Raw genomic sequence first — 17,746 nt, forward strand, 5'->3', positions numbered from 1 at the left:
ATTTAGAGTCAAAAATTCACCAAATTAGGGGCTGGGGCTGTAGCTCAGTGGCAGAGTGCTTGCCTTGCACGCGTGAGGCCTTGGGTTCAATCCTCAGCACCATATAAAAATAAACAAATAAAATAAAGGCATGCTATCCAACTACAACTACAAAAAAAAAAAGTTCACCAAATTATCCTCTGTTCTACTCTGTGTAACTGAAACCATATTTGGTATCACAGATGCAATCAATGTAGAAGGAAAAAAAATTTTTCTCAACTTTTTTAAGCATTCTGTTACCAGATTGGGTAATACAAATTCTAGAAAGCGTCTGACTCACATAGAAGTATGAATTCTTTACATAGTTCCTCAATGCTTACCTTAAAACAAGAAGCTCGATACAGTAGTTGCACAACATGACCAATACTTGTTTTTGATGCCTGAGGAAATCTTGGTTCTAGTCTTTGCACAACAAAAAGTACCAGAACTTTCCTGGAGAGAGCAGAACCATCTTCTAATGCCAGCAACACCAGCTTCAAGGCCTCTTCTTGCATAGCTAGAAATTATTAAAGGAACATTAAATGTTCATTATCCTGCAGATCACGTCTATCAAAGGCATCTCTGAGTATTAGTTTATGGTGGTCCATTCCCACAATCGGTATTTAATTAGCACAAAGAAAGGATGTCACCTATAGATGAATACAGTTTATTTTAAAAATAAGCATGCAAAAGAAAACATATTTCCTACTAATAACCAATCAGAACACCAGTCAAAAGAACTCAAAATTATCATTTGCAGGTATACAATAATCAATTAGATAATGATAATGTTAAGGTGAAAAGGTAATTCATAAAATACTTAGAACTACAGATAATAACATGTAAAGATGGGGTTGGGGTTGTGGTTCAGTGGTAGAGCACTTGCCTATCATGCATGAGGCACTGGGTTCAATTCTCAGCACCACATAAAAATAAATAAATAAAGGCATTGTGTCCATTTACAATAACAACAACAAAAAAATTAAAAAAGAATAAAAATTAAAAAAAATAACATGCAAAGAACATACAGGTGGCATATGCATGAGAATGTTATTCTGCCTGTCAGAAACTACTCTGTAAAAAATTTATAAATGGTTAGTCTCTAGATGCAATACCCAAAGAGGGTATTTATACTGTTTTAAAACCAGGGATATATAGTGTATCCTGAATCAAATATGAGGGAACATGAGGCAAACGTAGATTAAGAAATATTCTATCACCGTGTGTAGTGGCATATGCCTGCAATCCCAACGACTTTGGAGGCTGATGCTGGGGATCCCAAGTTTGAGGCAGGCTTGAGCAATTTAGTGAGGTCCTAACCAATGTGAAACCCTGTCTCAAAATTTAGAAAAAGCTTGGGAGGAGGAGGGGGAAGAGAGGGGAGGGGAGGGGAGCATGGGGCTGGGGATACAGTTCAGTGGTAAAATGCACCTGGGTTCAATCCCCAGTACACACTCCACCCAAAAAATTTGTAAAGTAAATGGCATGTGTTCCTCAAAATAAACATCATGGAAGATAAAGGTTGAGAAGTGGTTCCAGATTAAAGAAAACTAAAAGATAAATGACAAATACATTAAGTATGAACTAGATCTTACACTAGAAGAAAATAAATGCTATAAAAGACATTTTTGGAATAATTGAAAAATTGGAATATGAACTATAAATTGTACTGTAAAAGTTTTTGAATGTGATAAGCATATTGCTATTACATACAGAATATCCTTGTTTTTAAAAGTATTTTGGTCAATGTGGGTAAAGAGCATTCAGGAGGGCTGGGGTTGTGGCTCAGTGGTAGAGCGCTCCCCTGGCATGTGTGAGGCACTGGGTTTGATCTTCAGCACAATATAAAAATAAATAAATAAAATAAAGGTATTGTGTCCATCTACAACAAAAATAAAACAAATAGCATTAAGAAAAAAAAAGAGCATTCAGGAAATTTCCTGCATTATTTTTGCAATGTTTCAATAAATTTAAAATTATTTCAAAATTGAGCCGGGAGTGGCAGTGCAGACCTGTAATTCCAGCAACTTGGGAGGCTGAGGCAGGAGGATTGCAAGTACAAAGACAGTCTCAGCAACTTATGGAGGACCTAAGCAACTTAGCAAGACCCTTTCTCAAAAAATAAATAAATAAATAAATAAAATAAAAAGAGCTGGAATGTGGCTCAGTGGTTAAGTGCCCCTGGGTTCAATCCCTGGTACCAAAAAAAAAAAAAAAAAAAAAAAAAAAAATTCAAAATTGAAATTTAAAAGTACATGGTTATCAATTAAAAAACCCAAAACTTTAGAGCTGAAAATCTACAGTCAAAATCAAACTCCATTTTCCAAGGTGAGGCTATTCAGACCCACAGAAGTTAAGTGACTAAACTAATGTAACACAATTAGTTGGTAGCTAAACTAGAGCTTGAAACAAAGACTTACAAACAAAACAAAACAAAAAAACCAACTTAAGGTAAAATTCACATAAAATTACCCATTCAAAAATGTACAGGGCTGAGAATGTAGCACTCATGCACACACACAACAAATGTATAATTTGGAGGTGACATTTAATACATTCATAATGTTGTATAGCTATCAACTCTATCAAGTTCTAAGAATTTTCATTACTCCAAAGGAAATCCCATAGTCATTAAGCAGTCACTTCTCATACCCTCTATTCCATAGATCCCTGGCAACCATTTAACTGGTTGTCAGGTCTCTTTCACTTACAGTGAAATACTCATAGTATTTCCCACATGCAGCATGCATCAGTAATACTTCAATCTTTTTTTATGGCTGAATAATATTCTATTTATGCATATATCTCATTTTGTTTATTTATCACCTAACAACTGGACTGTATCTACCTTTTAACTATTATAAATAATACCACTATAAACATTTGTGTCCAAATATATTTGAGGACCTATTTTCTATCCTTTTGGGTATATACCTATGAATGAATCTGTTGGGTCATGTTTAACTTTAGGGGAACTCCCAAATTGGTTTCCCCACAGTAGTGCAGTTTACATGTCCTCATCAACAATTGTTATTTTCTATCTTCTAAAATTGTGGCTACCTAAATAGGTGCAAAGTGGTACCCGATTGTGATTTCTTTATTTTTGCAGTGCTGGGGACCAAACAAAGTTCATGACTCATGAATGCTAGGCAACTGCTTTACCACTGAGTTATGCCCCCTATGTGTCATTACAATTTTGACTTGTATTTCCCTAGTAACTAAAGATGCTCATATGTCGAGACGACCAATTAATATTTTCTTACTACAATTAGGAACTCAACCCATCACTCATTTTTATGTCTAAATTGTCCATTTATGTCCAATGTAAGCTTCTTCAAGTTCAAGTCTATGACTTTTTAACAAGATTCTATACGTTTCTGATACCTTTTTTGCTTTCTAGCACAAGATTTTCCAGGTTTATCTTTTACTTTCCCATCTTACAACTGGAATAAGACATTTATTCAAAGAGTCCTGCCTCTTTTTAGGGGGAACTGATATTTATTCAAGCTTACAATATTGGTGCTTTAATTATTAATTGCTTCTAAATCTTTTCAGCAGACAGACAAGGATATTAACAATTTTTAGAAAGAGAAAAACAAGTAAATCTGAATAAATTCTGCCAATTCTAATTTAAGACTACAGGGTTTTTACTTAAATTTCACTGATTTCATAGTCATATCATTTTTAAATGCTGAAAATACTGGTTTCTGATGGCATTAATATAATAATGTAATTGATTTATAAAACCGTGTCTTATTAGTTTCAAAATAACACCACCAGAATTATGAACAACAGGCTCATTGAATATAATTTAGGATTTATACATCCCACTAGGGATAAAGAAATCAAAATATTATGTTCTAAAGTTACCTAAAATAATTTATTCCTATATGGATATGCATTTAACTTCATAAATTTTAGCCTTATTAAATTTTTATAGCACTGAGGATCAAACTCAGGGTCTTGTGCATGCTAGCTAGGTAAGCACTCTACTAAGCTACATCTATCTCCAACCCCTTAACTATATTTTTAGATATTATTTTGTTTTAATCACTTTTAAATTTTGGGGGTGCGGGTACCAGAGATTGAACTCAGGGGCACTCAACCACTGAGCCACATCCCCAGTCCTGTTCTGTATTTTATTTTGAGAAAGGGTCTCACTGAGTTGCTTAGTGCCTACCTGTTGCTGCAGGTGGCTTTGAACTCATAATCCTGTTTCAGCTGCCCAAGCTGCTGAGATTACAGGTGTGCACCACCATGCCGGGCTTCGCTTTTAAATTTTTAAAAATTTTATTTAAAACCTTTATAAGACACTTATGTGGTTCCTAAATTCAAAAAAAGGTAATCAGCATTCTCTGTTCCTTTCTTACCTTTTTTCTTCCACAAAATTTTATTTTTTTAAATTTTCCCTCCCAATGTTTCTTTTGAAGGATTTAAATGAAAAAAGTAGGTAACGATTCTGTCTCCCTCTTTTTCTTACATAGAATAGTACACTATTCTGCACCTTGCTTTTATTTTTTTAACTTAAAAATATATCTGGAGATCATGCCCTTCCTCACTGCTCTCAACAGCTGCATAGCACTGCACCAGAAAGATAAACCACAGTTGAGTCAGAACCTTATTATAGATGTTCAGGTTACTTCTAGATGTCTGCTTTTACAAATAGTGCTTTATAACTTTATGTGTTTTGTATTTTTGCTGTATATTTGGATTGACTCCTTAAGTGAGATGGCTGAGCTAAAGAGTAAACACAAAGGTGATTTTGCTTAATGTTGCCAAATTTCTGTCTTTAAGTTTACACCATTTGCTGCATTCCCACCAGTACTGGATAAAAGTGTTTCCCCACAGCTTGGTCAACAGAATACACTGTCAAACTTTTGATTCTGCCAATTTGATGGATAAGTAATGGCATTCCAGTATGACTTTAATGTACATTTTTCTTTATATAAGAAACACTGGGTATCTTTTTATATGTTTGAAGCCATTTGTATTACTTTTTATATTATATCTTTTGTCTACTTTCACTATTTGTGAATCTTTCCAATTTGATTGCTAGTCTTTGTTTTTTGAGAAAAAATTAATTTTAATGTTTTCAGTTGTTGTTGTTGGTACTAGGGATTGAATCTCATCCCCAGATTTTTTTATTTTTCATTTCAAGACAAGAGTCTGGCTAAATTGCTAAGACTAGCATTGAGCTTGTGATCCTTCTGTTTAAGCATCCTGAGTCACTGGGATCACTGTCTGTATATTTGGAAAAACCTCATATATTAGTTATATTAATCTATGTACTGGATGACATTTATAAATATTTCCCCCAGCTTGTTATCTTTTTACTCCGCTTATAATTTTTTGTGATGCAAATTAAACACAATATCATTCCTGGATTTTGAGTAAAAATTTAAGAAGTGTTCCTATTCCCTACCAGGTTATAAGAGAATTACCTATTTCATTTGTTTTTATTACTTGTATAATTTACTCTGTAATCCCAAGTATTTCTGAACTATTTGTAATTTAGGCAGTGACAGCATATAAGGAATGCATCCAATTTTATTTTTCTACCTGTCCATCCAGTTCTCCCAATCCCACTTATTAAAAAATGTTTCCTGTATGCCAGGCGAAGTGGCACACACCTGTATTCCCCACTACTCAAGACTGAGGCAGAAGGATCACAGGATTGAATCCCTTCTGAGCAACTTAGTGACAACACTGTCTCAAAATAAAAAAAGGCTGGAGATGTACCCTACTATGTGTAGTACACCCCTGGACTCAATCCCCAGTATTGCAAAAAAAAAGTTTTCTTCACAAAATTAAATTCTGCTCAAACTATATTTCTAAATAAGAAAGGTAAAACAAAACACCTAGAAGAAATACAGGGAAGTACTTCATAACTTTGGCATAAAGGTTTTCTTAAGCAGAATATGGACAGAATAACCATAAAGAAATTAACCCCCGGTGACTTATACTTTGTATATTTTCCAATTTTTAAAAATAATCAAGAGATTGATATTTTTTTCCTACAACACACACACACACACAATAATTAACCTTCCTTTACTTATAACCTATGCAATCCTAAACTCCTTCTAGCTCAATTTTCTAATTTGTACATGGTCACCCATCTGTCTATAAGAGATTATAATACATAAGTCATATAGTCCATTATATTACACAGTCTATAATATATAATATAAATTATGATTAACAAAAGCTTTAACTATGTCAAGATGTATAAGGGCTGGGGTTGTTTGTGGCTTAGTGGTAGAGCACTTGTCTCGCATGTATAGGCCACTACATTCGATCTTCAGCACCACATAAATAACATAAAGGTATTGTGTCCTTCACAACTAAAAATCAAATACCCCCCCCCCACACACACACATATACATGTATAAAGATGGGTTGAGTCCCAGGATTTTAATTTTGCCTTAGAAACTGGCATCCTCAAGTTTTTTACTCAAGCCCTAATTATCAATAAAAATGCTAAGATAGTCAGCTATCTTACCTGGCCCTAGAAACTGGCATCCTCGAGCCCTGACAGCAGCCCACAAATTGGCAGACAATTGCTGAGGATTCTGGTGCTGTAATATCAGTTCTGTTACAGTTCTTTCTCCAAGTGAACGGGCTGCTCTCATGGCTCTGACACGACCTTCTTCCTCCACCAGCTGACAGTTCACAAGTGTCACCAGTTTCCTTTGCATTGGACGGCTCAGTGCACTCTGGTTCAAACTAGCTACACCTTTAAGAAAAGGGAAACAAAGAAAACTAAATGTTTTTCAATAAATTAAACAATTACATTATCTATATTTGTATTTAGCCACAAATCTTAACGAGTCCCTTGTAAGTAGTTTTATTTTTCTAACAGTGAGTATACTGTCTGTTTATTACCATTTTGTAATAAGAAGGCAGCTCACTTTTAGTTATTTCAGATTTTATTTAGGTATCATGTTTTCTGGTTTGTCTGTACCCAGATGCAGCACTTTGTATTTATTTAGTTTTCTCTCCATCTTTACTATAAAGCAATTGAAGATAAATTCAAAGATGCCTGAGTAAAAATTCTAACTTATAAAGACTGATTAATCATGGTTCTAATTTTTAAAAATTGTACATGAGACATTTAGAACATTGCTCAGTGATAATCTCATACATCTTACTCCTTTGAACTAACTCGGGGACACTGCTCCAGCAATTCTCTCCTCTTACGTATCATCAATTTTTCCCTCTCTCCCATAAGCATACAATAAGAAAAAGTATGCTATTATTTCATCCATCTTAAATAGAAGTAAGGACTGGTTGTATAGCTTAGTGGTATAGTATTTCCATAGTATGCACAATCCCTAGCTTGATTCCTGGCACCACAAGAAAAAAAAAAAAAGAAATCTTTCCACTGATCCCTCCTTTCCCATTAGTGGTGCTCCATTTCTTTCTTCCCATTTGTAGCAAATCCTCTAGATTTTGTATACTATTTCCAGTTTCTTACTTTACAATCTCTAAAACCTACTCTGATTTTGTCACTATCTCTTGACCAGAATTGAGCACAAGACAATTATCTACTTTGTTTTTTCCCCCCAATTGTCTCTACTTTGTAAATCCACGGTTAATTCTCAGTCCTTATCATATTTGACCTTCCAATAATATTCAACACAGATGATTACTCTTTCCTCCTGTATTTATAAATACTTTCTTTGGTTTCTAGAATACTCCATTCTTTTGGTTTTCTTCCTTCCTCCTCCTTTCCTTCTAACTTCCTTGCAGATTTAAAATCATCTTTTTCCCCTGATTATGTTAAAGGACCTCAGCACCCAGTCTATTTTTCCTATCTAAATTCACTACTTAAATGACCTCATCCAGTTTTGTTCCTTTAAATACCATCCATATATGTCAGTGACTCCCAAAGTTACAGATAGCATCCAAGTAAATATTACAAATCTCAATGTACTATGACCAAAACGAAACTTGACTTCCTACCTAAACCTGATCTAACTTTACTATTCCCTGTGACAACTGATGGCCGGCCACCCACATTTCAGTTACTCAAGCCACAAGATCTAGGAGTCATACTTGACTCTGCACAACTTCTCAAATTCCAATTCAGAAATACTTTTGCCTGTATTTTAAAAATGTATCCCAGATTGAGCATTTCTCACTCCCTCCACTGCTGCAAACGTTGCTCCAAAAGCCTCTTAACTGATCATCCTACTTCTGCTCTTGTCCTTCTATGGTGAATTCTCAATAAAGCACCCAGTGATCATTTAACATTAGTCAGCTATCAATGCTCTGTTCAAAACTCTGCAATAATTCCCTAGCTTTACTCATAGTAAAAGCTTGTCTTTAAACCAACTATAAGTCTGTACATCACCTAAGCTCATCATTTAGTTTCATCTTATATTGCTTTGCTCCTCACTCACATGCCTCCAGGCATACAACTTCTACTTTAATTAATTAATTAATTTATTTATTTATTGGTGCTGGGGATTGAACACAGGGCCTTGTGCATGCAAGGCAAGCATTCTACCACCTGAGCTATACCCCCAGCCTTGCTTTTCTTTAAAAACATGAGGATGCTACACACACTAGTCCCTCTGCCTGAAACTTTTTTTTTTCCTATTCCTAGTACTGGGATTGAACCCAGGGTTGCATGCATGTGAGGCAAGAGCTCTACCACTAAGCTATATCCTTTTTATCCAGAAACTACATGGTTAATTATTTCACCTCTTTCACTTCAAGTCCAAAAGCTACCTTCTTTTTTGGGGGGTTACAAGGGATTAAACTCAGGGGCACTCTACCACTGAGCCACATCCCCAGTCCTATTTTGTATTTTATTTAGAGACCGTATCTCACTGAGTTGCTTGCGCCTCACTTTTGCTGAGGTTGGCTTCGAACTCTCGATCCTCCTTACTTCCCAGGCTGCTGGGACACCACACCAGTCTTAAAAGCCTCCTTCTCAATGAGGTCTATACTAGACAATCTGTCCTTCTATTCTGACTCTGACATTGCCAAACCTTCTAACTGCTTTCTTTTAGATCAGTTTTCACCTATACTATATAATCTTTTTTTATTATAGTCTTTTGCATTTCTAAAATATAAGTGCTATGTTTAAAGGCAGGTATATTTTTCTGTTGCACTTACTAAAGTATGCCAAACACCAGAACAGTGCCTGGCACTTAGTCCACAATCTTCTCCAGGTACAAGATAAATTCATTTACTATCTATTATACCTATAATATGCCCCTCACTGGCTATGTAGTGATAAACAAAAATTAATATTCCACTTTTTGTCATAGCACTTAAAATACTTTATTACACTTGTACACCTATCTCCCTCAGTAGTCTGTAGGCTCCATGAAGGCACACTACACACGCTCAACATTTAAATTTAACAAGTCCTCTTAACCAGTAAAAATGCTTTTTATGAACTTACCTTTTCCTCCACTTAGTGGTTTTAAGTAGAGTGCCAAATCCTCAACACATTTCTTTGCAACCTCATAGTGTTTATTCTCACCTAGATTACTTAACTTTATTGACTGATGATCTGGTACCTAAAAGAATGAAAAATTGCAGAAATACATTTATCCAGCTCATGTAATTGTTATTTATATACTTGATAATAATCTTAGTGAGCACAAAATTATAAAAGAGATAATACATCAAAGTGATTTAAGAAAAACTTTAGCTAAGCTAATCACTTAGCCAAACTGCTTCCCAAAACCCAAGGCTATCATACATAATTGTAGAGGCTAAGTAGATTAATGTGTGTGTGGGGCAACTAGCTAATAGTTATTAATGTTAATTTCAGGAGGCTGATAACTGTGCTATAATTATAAAATATGTTAACACTAGGAGAAAGCCATGGAAAGTTATGCAGGTCCCCTGTACACCATTTTTAAAATAACACTTTTAGTAAGTCTAAAATAAAAAATAAGAAAGAATGCATGAATTTTCTCCCCATAGCAATTTGCTAAGCACCACTTTGCTATATTATTTGTTAGGTTTTAGAATTTATAATCTGTTCCCTTTGCTAGAACATAAGAACCACAAGGCAGTGTTCTCAAAGGTCAAACTCTGGGGCCTGGGGGATATAGCTCAGTGGTAGAGTGCTTGCCTAGCATGTGTGAGACCAAGGGTTTGATCCCCAGCATGGCAATGCAAGAATTAAAAAGGTCAAAAACTTGGGTAAAAATTGCAGCTCTGCCACCTCTGAGAAATCTCGAAAGTTATTTAACTGTTCTTTGTCATAAATTATATATCTGCAAAATGAAGACAAATATCCATATTTTATGGTACCTTTATGAAAGTTCAATTTAATTCAACAAATATTTATATTCATGGAGTACTCACGTTCCGGGGGCACAGTTTTAGATATTAGGTGTCTAAAATTTTGTTTTGGTGCGCAAAACAGAAAATTTCTTGTTCTGTGAAGCTTATACTCCAGTGAAAAGGAATCAGTAAATAAAAAAAAAAAAAAAAAAAACACATACACACACACACACACACACACACACACACACACATATATGTATGGTGTTAGAAAGCAGTGAAATTACACAGCAATGATAAGAAGGAAATGTTGGAAAAGGGTTGCAATTTTAATTGGAGTGGTCACAATAGGTTTCCTTGAGAACGACATTTTAAATAAAGATGTAAAAAGATGGAATGAACATTCTAGGCAAAAATAAGTCACTACAAAAGCCCTAGGTGGTAATATGCTAGGCATATTTGAGAACTGGCTCAGGAGGCCAAAGTAAGAAGATAGTGGTAGATGAAGTTGAAGAAATAGAAGTCACACTGCACAGACTTGTAATAAGCTATTTAAGGATCAACAGAGATAACACTTATAAGGAACATTAACAAAATACTTGATCTATAGTAGATTCTAAATAAATGGTAGCTACTATTACAAAAAGTCCATGTATTTTACTGAATCTAAAATGCCACCATTTGCATGAAGCAATATTAGTTTATGCTCCACTAAGAAAAATATGCTACCAATTAAACTGTAGCATCATTATAGAGTCACCTTGATTTCAGAGTGTCAAACCTGATTATTAACACTGAAAATAGATTTTGTGCTTTAAAAGGAAAAGTGCAAATATCAAGATACTAAGGGGAACAAATAGAATATTTTCAGTTTGAATTTTTAAATAAATTTTCTAATAAATCAGAAAAATCCTTATTTTCTTGCTTTAAAATGTAGCATATAATGTACAAAATTTTATCTTCTTCCTTACTTGTAAAATGGGGATAACAACCACCTAAAGAGCTATGATAAGAGTAGTGATTGGGCTGGGGATGTAGCTCAAGCGGTAGCGCGCTCGCCTGGCATGCGTGTGGCCTGGGTTGGATCCTCAGCACCACATACAAACAAAGATGTTGTGTCCGCCAAAAACTAAAAAATAAATAAATAAATATTAAAAAACCCCCTCTCTCTCTTAAAAAAAAAAAAGAGTAGTGATATGAGTAATAAAAGATAATAAATATTTACCATCATTTATAAGAGTAGACCCTCATTAAATGAAAGTTATTATAATAAATCTAGGGTCTTGCTCTGATGCAATAATATGATTATAACACAAAATATTCATTCCATAGTACATGTGCTCAAGACACTGAACATAATTTGTTACTGACACCCTATTAATAGGTTTTTCAGACATGGACACACACACACACACACACAAACACACACACCCCTAAATAAGACTTATTTTCTCATTTATATTATCTTAAATCAATTAAACTTAAAAACAAAAAACAAACAAAAAAACAAACTTCATCTCAGGGTTCTAGTTGATTGGTTTCTGGCCAGAACTTTATATTTTCCACCTAATGAATAAATATTATGTATGTATATGTAAAGTATTTCTCATTACCCAAACCACTTGTACACATAAATTTTGACCAGAACATTGAAGAAAAAAAAATACATAACTATAAAAGAATTCATGATTTTACATAAGAATTTATTATATAAAGGTATCTTTTTAAAGATTAAAATCATGAAAAGCACATACATTGACAACATTTATGTCTTTTGTATCACTAAACATCTTATACCCAATAATAAACAATGTTTGATGATTACAATAGATACTAAATTAGTGAGGTACTGAAAGTTACCTGGGCTCCAACTAACTGGAGAAGCGCGAAGTTGACAGGAAGTACATCAATGTCTGTGTTGATGGCAGTCTGGTCAAAAGGACAAGCTTTTCGGTGAAGTTTATTCAAGCAGGTCTTGCAAACAGTGTGTGAACAACCTAAACTGATGGGTTTGTGCACATTCTCATCAAATTCATTATAGCAGATTGGACAGGACAGAAATTCTGTCCATTGAGCTGCCTGCACAGGCATTGTGGAAGCTGGATGCTCGGGTTAGCAGTCTAGCAGATCATTATTTTGCTGTGTAGTGTTTTGTAAGCTGGAAATGGACAAAAGTAAGAATTTACTACATATTCATTATTCTCCTTTCAAGAATTAACTGCTAGAGTCAATTCTCATAGCTTCAGAACCTGAAATTCTTAATAGTTTTATATGCTTTGGATGCTTTTTAAAAAACAAAAAACAAAACTGTGTGTTAATGTTGCCCCCAAATAATTCACTACTAGAGATCCTTTCAACTACACTCCATATTGATTGCCACACAATTTTGATTGCTCATCAAAACTTTTATGTATTTTTCTTAAATCATTTTGATTGTTGAGTTAAAAAAAAATTTAAGTGCTTTTTCTTGGATTACCACTAACCCAATACATATTAAGATAAGAATTAAGATAATTAAGAATTAGTAAGCTTTGAAAACTATTGATAAAAACAATATTGTAGTCAAATCAAATGTAAAGGAGGCAGCCTGGTCATATGAAAGAGGAAATCCCTGGTCAGGACTTAACTCAGAGGCTAACTGAGGTAACAAAAAATCTACATGTAAGAGAAGATTGTGATGACAGAGTTGTTTGTCCATAAATGAAAGAACGTTGACTAAAAAGTATGGTGCCAAAGTAAAACAAAGAAAATATTGTTTTAAAAATTTTGTAGTAATTCACTATAATACTTCTAACAAAACTTTATTATTTAGTGATTGATAAGTAGAAATAAAACCTGTCAGGTACAGTAAGAAAGATCAGGAAAATGAAACACTATTCTTACCTAATAATTCTAAGGAGAATATATGCAAAATATAAATTTCTATCTTTACTATGATTATAAATTCAGAAAAAGTGATATGAATATGATTTAAAACTGGAAAGGCACTAGAAAATAATTAAGAGAATTTTATTTCTAAGATTAAAATCTGCTTCATAATTTTTAGCAAAATAAGATTTATTATACTAACTTTACATTTCACAAATTTTCTGTATTTTTCAATTCAAATCTTATGTAAGTCTGACAAAGGCTCTCTGGTGAATAAGAAATCTAGGTATTTAGGGCAATTAAAGAGCTAATACTTTATTTCATAGGAATGTTTACCAACCCAGATATATTAATTACACAGAAATTAGAAGTTTAAAAATGCAGTTAAACTCAGGATAGAAAAGTAGATAACTAAAAGCATTCCCCAATATTCCAAAATAAAAATGAATTCTATTAGTCCCCCAACCTTTAAAAAATTTTTTAGTTATACATGGACACAATACCTTTGTTTTATTTATTCATTTTTATGTGGTGCTAAGAATCGAACCCAGTGCCTCACACATGCTAGGCAAGGGCTCTACCACTGAGCCATGTTTCCATCCCCTCTAATTAGCCTTGTGTTTTTATGTTCACAAAAACTGAGACTCTAAAAATATCTTGGTAAAACAGTCTTCTATGTAAAAAGCACCCTATATAAATTTTTTCTCAAAGTTCTAATGCAAATCTTATAAATTACAATTTATTTTTACACCAGTCACCTTCACATTGTCATACTGATTAAACCAGCAATCTAAAAATCAGTAATTATGATTCCAAGTTTAGAAATGAGGCCTAAGTAGGTGAACCGATAACTTCCTAAAACTAATGTATTTAATATTCAGTTTCCTTTATTGCAAAATTATACAGGGAAAATTTGTAAATCTAAGCAAAAATTAATTTTGTCTTAAATCTACTATTGAGAGCCTCAAGTCAGTTAATAACTTGAACCAACAAACTTTTTCCACAATGGAAAAAGTTATTATTTGGAAATGTTAATTTTGTGGATTAGGGTGTCTCAGTCCACTGGGTAATGGGAAACGGGGCAAATACCTTTCTTTAGTTTTCCAACTACTGTATTCAAGAATGCACTTGATAGTTTGAGCACTTGCCTAGCATGTGGGAGGCCCTGGGTTTAATCTCCAGAACTGGGGGGAAAAAACAAAAAAACAACCTAACAAAGTTTGGGTAATAATTCCTAATAATTCCAAATTTGCCTCCTGCTATATGTCAGATTCTAACTTTTTGACAACAAAATTATGAACTACATTTTCCTTAAATAACTTGATATAATGAATTTTTTGATTTTTTTAAAAAAATTGTTTTTGTTCATTACCATTATCAATAAATTAGATTGCTCAAGACAAAAACATAAAATTTTATCTGAAATACAGAAAAAACTTACATAGTCCATTAAAATGTTTTATGAGTGAGGACAAAATTGGGCTTTAAAAATGGTAATTGTAGGGACTGGGGATGTGGCTCAAGCGGTATCTCGCTGGCCTGGCATGCGTGCGGCCCGGGTTCGATCCTCAGCACCACATACAAACAAAGATGTTGTGTCCACCAAAAACTAAAAAAAAAAAAAAAAAAAAAAAAAAAATTAAAATTCTCTCTCTCAAAAAAAAAATAACCCCAAAAATGGTAATTGTAATTTACCTAGAAAATATTTTTATACCTACCCAAAATGAGAGAGAGAATTTTTTAATATTTATTTTTTAGTTTTCGGCAGACACATCTTTGTTTGTATGTGGTGCTGAGACTGAACCCGGGCCGCACGCATGCCAGGAGAGCACGCTACCGCTTGAGCCATATCCCCAGCCCATATACTAGCACATTTTATGGGATTTATTTGACTCTATGGAAGTCTAAACTGCTGTTAACATTTATAGTTAACACTGAAGTATTCATCTTAAATATACTCCTAAAACATTTCAAGTTGGGATAAAATGGATAAAAGTCCTTGTCACTAAATACTGTAGAGATTACTAGATTACTTAAAAAAAAATCCATCTTTTGTAATAACTAATTTTAGTTACTAGCTTCTAACACTGAAGGACAATAAGACAAAACAAAGAAATGCTAAAGTAGGGGCACAACCTTAAACAAATTTTCCCTCATATAATTTTCTAAGCCATAAGTTCCTTGCTATGAGAGCTAACTCATAAAATAAGAAGAGACATAAAATAGGAATAGACATCTCTCATGATGCAAATTACAAACTGCTTTATTAAGAGCAAACTGCATACCAGCTAAGCACTTTCATTTTCTGTTATTAGTCCACCATATTATGCAGCCAGTTCAGGACCATGGCATTTGATTTCAAAATGTCAGAGTAAAGTTTACATGTTTTTCACTGTGTGTGTATATATAATTTATGTACATGCATATACATACATGCATATTATTTTATAATTCTGTTTATAAAAATATAAACATTGGGGCTCAGGTGTGTAAATTAAAACAATCATTGTTTTTTCATTCTAGTTAACACATGTGAGGATTATAAACTATTAAAATGGATAACAATACTTGTCAATTCAGAAAACTTTTAAAATAATTACCTTTGGACTTAAAATTATATTTAAAGCACCAGAAGCACAATCTAGGTCTTAACCTAAAAAACAAGCAAAGAAACAAAAAACAATCGAAATAATTTGTAAACTCTAAAACTCAGCACCCAAACACATCAAAAGGATTGAAGAAAAAGATACTGAATTATAAACACTGTGATTATATGTGACTTTAACTTATAAATATGTAAGACTCATGTTTTATTTCCTAAATCAATTACGGGGTTGAAACTCAGTTCTTTAAGTGTATGATATAACTTTCAATACCTTTTAATAGGGAAATAATAAGGTAAATTTTTTTCTTTTTTCTATTATTAGTTTTTTAGTTGTAGATGGCAAGCATTCTACCACTGCACCACACCCCAAGCCCCAATGAGATAAATTTCTATTCCAACTAATAAAGTTTTGCTTCTTTAGTGATAGCTTGACTTCAAAGATGGATTATTTTTGAAAAGGAACTTAGGTATTTATTTCTGCCTATCAAATAATAGCCATTTGATAACTTTCTTATTACCAAAGTATTTAGCTCTTTGATTTTTCTAATTATAGGAGTATACTCTGTCAGGTTTTCATGTATCTACTTTTGGTTTTCATATATCTACATTTATTGACTGATTGCAGTTCTAGGGATCAAATCCAGGGTCTCACTCATGCAAGGAAAGCAATATACTACTGACTATATCCCCAAACCCATATGTTTACTTTTATTTAGTTAATTTCTTTCTTTCTTTCTTTTTTTTTTTAAAGAGAGAGTGAGAGAGGGGAGAGAGGGGGGGGAGAGAGAGAGAGAGAGAGAGAATGTTTAATATTTATTTTTTAGTTCTCAGCGGACACAACATCTTTGTTGGTATGTGGTGCTGAGGATCGACCCCGGGCCGCACGCGTGCCAGGCAAGCGCGCTACCGCTTGAGCCACATCCCCAGCCCTTAATTTATTTCTTGAAAAAGTAGTATTCCTCTAGAAAAGCAATGTCCAATAAATACATAATGCAAGGTGTTAGAGGTATAGCTCAGTGATAAGAGTAAATGTTCAGCATATGCAAGGCTATTCAATCCCCAAAACCAAAATAAACAACAAAAAAGCAAGTAATTTAAAATCTTGTCATATGAAAAAAAAGTGAAATTAAGTTTATTAATGTTTTACTTAGTCCAACTTATCTAAAATATGATCATGTACTCAGTATAAATACCAGCTACTATTATACCCTTCTAATACCAGCTACTCAGAAGACTGAGGTAAGAGGATCCATCCCAAGTTCAAGACCTGCCTAGGCAACTTAGTGAGACCCTATCTTTAAATAAAGATAAAAAGGTCTGGTAATGTAGCTCAGAGATTTGTAGAAAGTTTCTGAGTTCAATACCAACTACCATATAAAAGACAAAAAGAAAAAAATTATTGAAATATTAAAAAAGAACTTAGTATTAAATCTTGAAAATCTGTGTTTTTTATTCTTATAGCACATCTCAATTCACACAGCTTCAAGTTCTCAATTTCCACATGTAGCTTACTGGTTAGTAATGGACAGAGGAACTCAGGATTACTAAAGATTATGAAGAAATACTCAAAACTACTTTCTATGAAAAAATTTGAGATGAAAGTCACTATTAAGGCATTCATAAAATTAAAAAGCCCTCATCAGAAAGATGTAACTTAAAACAGACATGAGACTGGGTGCCAAACATCAATTTAAAAAATTTTCAACTAGCTTTATTTTTACAACATGCTTCCTTTTTCCAACATTAGGAAGTGAAATTTCAATGAGTCTAACCAAAACAATAAGCAAGTTCTTATTACAACTTCTTATAAGTTTATTTAACACTTTTACCTATCACAGTTTATGTTCTATATGTGAATATAAATCCTGTGTAAAGAAAAATGCTCTGTCAGTGGAAGACTGCAAATTACAAAAGTAGAATGGGAATTAATGAAAATATGAACAAAGGACATAAGTCTTCTTACATGTCAGGTTAACACAACAGTAATAACAGATCAGTAGT

At 33.5% G+C, this 17,746-nt stretch overlaps 1 protein-coding gene across 1 annotated transcript in view; it reads right to left on the reverse strand.

Moving 5' to 3' along the window:
* Nucleotides 1-17,746, reverse strand: part of Rc3h2 (ring finger and CCCH-type domains 2) — a 50,854-nt gene that overhangs the window by 31,411 nt on the left and 1,697 nt on the right. Inside the window, exons 2-5 of the mRNA XM_026386545.2 lie at nt 12,133-12,430; nt 9,437-9,554; nt 6,521-6,754; nt 360-535 (exon numbers count right to left, since the gene is read on the reverse strand). Coding sequence (XP_026242330.1) covers nt 360-535; nt 6,521-6,754; nt 9,437-9,554; nt 12,133-12,363 — 759 coding nt within the window. The 5' untranslated portion in view covers nt 12,364-12,430. The remainder of the gene's footprint in view (nt 1-359; nt 536-6,520; nt 6,755-9,436; nt 9,555-12,132; nt 12,431-17,746) is intronic.

This window comes from Urocitellus parryii, chromosome 4 (assembly GCF_045843805.1).
Source record: "Urocitellus parryii isolate mUroPar1 chromosome 4, mUroPar1.hap1, whole genome shotgun sequence".
Lineage (NCBI taxonomy): Eukaryota > Metazoa > Chordata > Mammalia > Rodentia > Sciuridae > Urocitellus > Urocitellus parryii.